The sequence below is a fragment of the Bos javanicus genome, chromosome 15 (genome assembly GCF_032452875.1).
Source record: "Bos javanicus breed banteng chromosome 15, ARS-OSU_banteng_1.0, whole genome shotgun sequence".
NCBI classification, from domain to species: domain Eukaryota; kingdom Metazoa; phylum Chordata; class Mammalia; order Artiodactyla; family Bovidae; genus Bos; species Bos javanicus.
The window spans coordinates 294,068-298,345 of record NC_083882.1 but is presented as its reverse complement, the minus strand read 5'-3'; the positions used below and the strand labels follow the sequence as shown (position 1 = coordinate 298,345).

General features: G+C 36.7%; 1 protein-coding gene across 1 annotated transcript; it reads left to right on the top strand.

Moving 5' to 3' along the window:
* Window positions 1-911: 911 nt before the first annotated feature.
* LOC133261141 (olfactory receptor 5M9) lies at window positions 912-2,206 on the top strand. The gene has a single exon (XM_061439687.1). The coding sequence runs from the start codon at window positions 912-914 to the stop codon at window positions 1,842-1,844; it is 933 nt and encodes a 310-aa protein (XP_061295671.1). The 3' UTR covers window positions 1,845-2,206.
* The last annotated feature ends 2,072 nt before the right edge of the window (window positions 2,207-4,278 follow it).

Sequence of the window (4,278 nt, the reverse complement as noted above, 5' to 3'; positions counted from 1 at the left end):
ATTTAAGACAATCATCCCATAAAATTGTGTAGATAAGAAGATATCTTCTGGACTTCCTTGGTGGCTCAGTGGATAAGAATATGCCTAACAATGTAGGGGACACAAGTTCAATCCCTGGTGGAAGGAAGATTCCACATGCCATGGAGCAACTAAGCCCAAGAGCCACAGCTACTGAGCCTGCACTCTAGAACCTGTGATCCACAGCTGTTTAAGCCTGCTCATCTAGAGTCAGTGCTCCACAACAAGAGAAGCCACTGCAGTGAGAAGCCCACACACCCCAACCAAGAGGAGCCCAAGGGCAGCCAAAAATAAATACACAAATACATTTTTAAAAAGGACATCTTTCAAGTCATAGGGAAATTAGTAAGTTAATATTACATGTATTTGTATTAATATTGACAATGAGAGGCAACCATCATACACAAAAATAGTATTCAATGGAATTTCAATGATTCACTCTTATTACTTCCCTATTCAGCACAAAGTGGTTGTCTGACCTTGGTTGAATATTTATGAGTCTCAAGTCTTTTCCTATAAGACAATATGTTGAAATGGATTTGGTCATTCTCTGATGACTCTCGGTCTACCTTTACTTCTATTAACACTCTATGATGTTAACATCATTGTAATAATTTAGCAAAAACAAGTGTCTGATACTAGTAGTACATGAATGTAATTGTTTTAGAGTTAAGAAATTAATAAATATTGCAATAATTACCTATAAGGCCTATTAAAGGAAATAAATGTTATTATATAGTCTTATATTAGACTGTGCAAAGTCTACATTGACTTTTATATTATTTGAACTAGGATACTGATAAACATGACTCAAAATTTTCAAGAATAAAATAAATCTATTTGTTTCTTTTAATTTGTCCATAGGCAATGCAGACTGGGTCTAAATGAAGGCAATGCCAAATTTCACAGATGTGACAGAATTTATTCTTCTGGGGTTGACCAGTCATCAGGAGCTTCAAGTTCTCTTTTTTGTGGTGTTTCTAGTAGTTTACATGATCACTCTGATAGGGAACATTGGTATGATTATTTTGATCAGCATCAGCCCCCAGCTTCAGAGCCCCATGTACTTTTTCTTGAGTCATTTGTCTTTTGTGGATGTGTGGTTCTCTTCCAATGTCACTCCAAAGATGCTGGAAAACTTACTATCAGAGACAAAAACCATTTCCTATGTGGGGTGTTTGGTGCAGTGTTACTTCTTCATAGCCCTTGTCCATGTGGAAGTATATATCTTGGCTGTGATGGCCTTTGATCGCTACATGGCCATCTGCAACCCTCTCCCTTATGGCAGTAAAATGTCCAGGACTGTCTGTGCTCGTCTCATCTCTGTGCCATACATCTATGGATTCTCTGTTAGCCTTATCTGCACACTGTGGACATATGGCCTGTACTTCTGTGGAAACTTTAAAATCAACCATTTCTATTGTGCTGACCCTCCTCTTATCAAGATTGCCTGTGGAGGGGTCCACATTAAAGAATACACCATGATTGTTATTGCTGGGATTAATTTCACTTATTCCCTCTCTGTGGTTCTCATTTCCTATACCCTCATCATAGCAGCCGTGCTGCGCATGCGCTCTGCTGATGGCAGGAGGAAGGCATTCTCCACCTGTGGGTCCCACCTGACAGCTGTTACCATGTTTTATGGGACTCTCATCTTCATGTATCTCAGGAGGCCCACTCAAGAGTCTGTGGAGCAGGGGAAGATGGTGGCTGTATTTTACACCACAGTGATTCCCATGCTGAATCCCATGATCTACAGTTTGAGGAACAAAGATGTGAAAGAGGCGGTTAACAAAGCAATCATCAAGGCAAACTTGAGGCAGTGAACCTGCAGTACATAATTCTGTGTATGCCGCTTCCTGTTATAAATGTCCAGGCATATAAATTCCCTGTTTAAAATAGACTGTATACGGGCAACACTTAAATATACTAAGAGGTCCAGTCTAACACAGTGATGGTTTACTCCATGAATGGACTCTCAGGACTAAGCCTCCTTTATCTACATATGCAAACATACTAACCCTGACCTATTACTGTTAGTCCCAGTGTATGCAAAATTGTGCTAAGTGTAGTCATCGGATAACTCATAAATACATTTGGATAAGCACATGTTAATTTGGAGGTATCTTTGTAAGAGTTGAATATGACTTCTTAGGATATTTTGCATATATAATTACTCTTCACTTGTTTTATAAATAATATATAATTTCATGAGAAAAAATTAAGACTTCATCACTTTTCCATGAATATAAAAGTTGGTGGATCCTCATTTACCAAAAGAGCTTTCCATAACATTCATACATACATGGGCTTTGAAAACAAAAATGTATTCACAATCTTAAACTAGTGTCATGAATCAATCATAAGGTTAATTCTCAGTATGTATTGCTCTATAATTAACACTATTTGTGTTTCAAGCAATCTGTTGACTCACCATAATTCTACTCTTTGGTTTGGATTTTGGCTAGTTTTTCTCTTTATTAATTTAAATAGGCGAAAAATTTAGACTAAAGCCTATCATGTCCTTCTCATAGTTTAAAAAGATGAAGCAATATGGATTTTTTTTTCATTTAAAATCTAACTTTTGATCAGAAGAATGTCCTATTAAACATTTGATTGCTATGATGAAGCTATTGTTTGATTCCAAATCCTTGTCACTAACATTACATTCTTAGGTCTGTGTTTAGCTGCTTAAGTCAAGCTTTTAATAACTAGAATGGATCAACCAGATAAGAATCTCTGTAAAACTGAATGCCATTGCACTCAACATGTGTTAAAATGTGATCAGCACAGCTCAGACTGGTATCCATTGGGATCTGATTACAAGTTCACTATTCAACTTATGTTGATTGGTGTCAACTTAATCTACCTTCATTCTTAATATAAGTGGAATAAAATTTTTGTCCTTGTTGACTCTTGCTAATATTACCAGCATAAAAGCAAGTCAGAAGCAGAAGTAATTTCTCATGAATGAGTTTATTCTTGTTTAAGGGCTAATGCAATTAAAAGGGGTGCACAACTGAACATGTGTAGAAAGACTTTGAGAAGTAACATTTACTTGTGATAATATCACTGGAAAGATGGATTCATTTAAGCACAGAAAGTATTGTTACTCAGGCTAATTTACTAATTTCTCACAAGACACATTCCCTCAGATTGGTTCTGAGAAAAGGCAGCCAGTGGCAGGAGAGTTCTTTTTCATAACTTTAGGTTCTGAACAGGAAGAAAGAGTACCATTTGATTAGCATTGGAAACTACATTAACAAAGTTTTTTTTTTTTTTAATGTTTTCAAATCACCAAAGTTTGCTTCTAACAAGTTGGTTTCAAGTATGAAACAATAGGCTGCTCAAGAAATAATCATATTGACAGAGATCATTGTAACTTGACCCTTTAAGATCACATTTTCTGTGATCCTTATGGCAGACATATTCCTCAGTGTCCAGTATTTTATATTTTATTTTATAAGTAAAACATTTGTCATCCAGCTGTTAACCACCGTTCCCATTGCCCCTTGTCAGTGGGATACATAATGTTGTCAAGTCTTGGCAATGAGCCATCAGTAGAAAGTGGTGCCTGAAACCTAAAGATCACCTTCTCTATGTTAAAGCCATTAGATATGGACTTTTTTCTCTTCCTTCCCACTTGAAAATGTTGCCACTGAAATGATCACTTTTTAGACAAAGATGGCAACCCCATATTGAGGGTCTATTTCCCCTTCCCAAACCTCTTAACTCATACTGCTGCCTGAGAAAAAAATAAATTACTTTATTAAGTCACTGCATCTTGGGAGTTCACTTAGCTATAGTGTTATATTTGCTCTTATAATACTTTCCATAAACATATCTTTGGCACTTCACCTCTGCATCTTATCACTCACTAGGATGATTTTTACCAGAGAATGATCAAGTCTTTTCAGAAACTATTCTGGTATTGAGAGAAGGGCATCTTGTCTTCTGTCTTAACCAGAAGGAGAAAAACTCAAGCTTCTGATCTATATTAGATATTAGGTTATATATCCGTTTGTCCTAACTACTTGATGAGTTCTTGGGCTTGTTATGATCTTTAAGACTCCAGTTGTCACATTAACTGGTTTTGGATCCCTTTTGACCAGTCATCTAGGCCATTTTGCTAGCCTTTTTAGGTACTTGCAGGTCTCTTTCTTAAGCTAGGAAATCTCAGCTATTTTTTTTTTTTTTCTGCACTATGCCTGCAGGTGCAGATAAGGTGTGTTTTCATCAGACATTTGAGCCAGCACATCT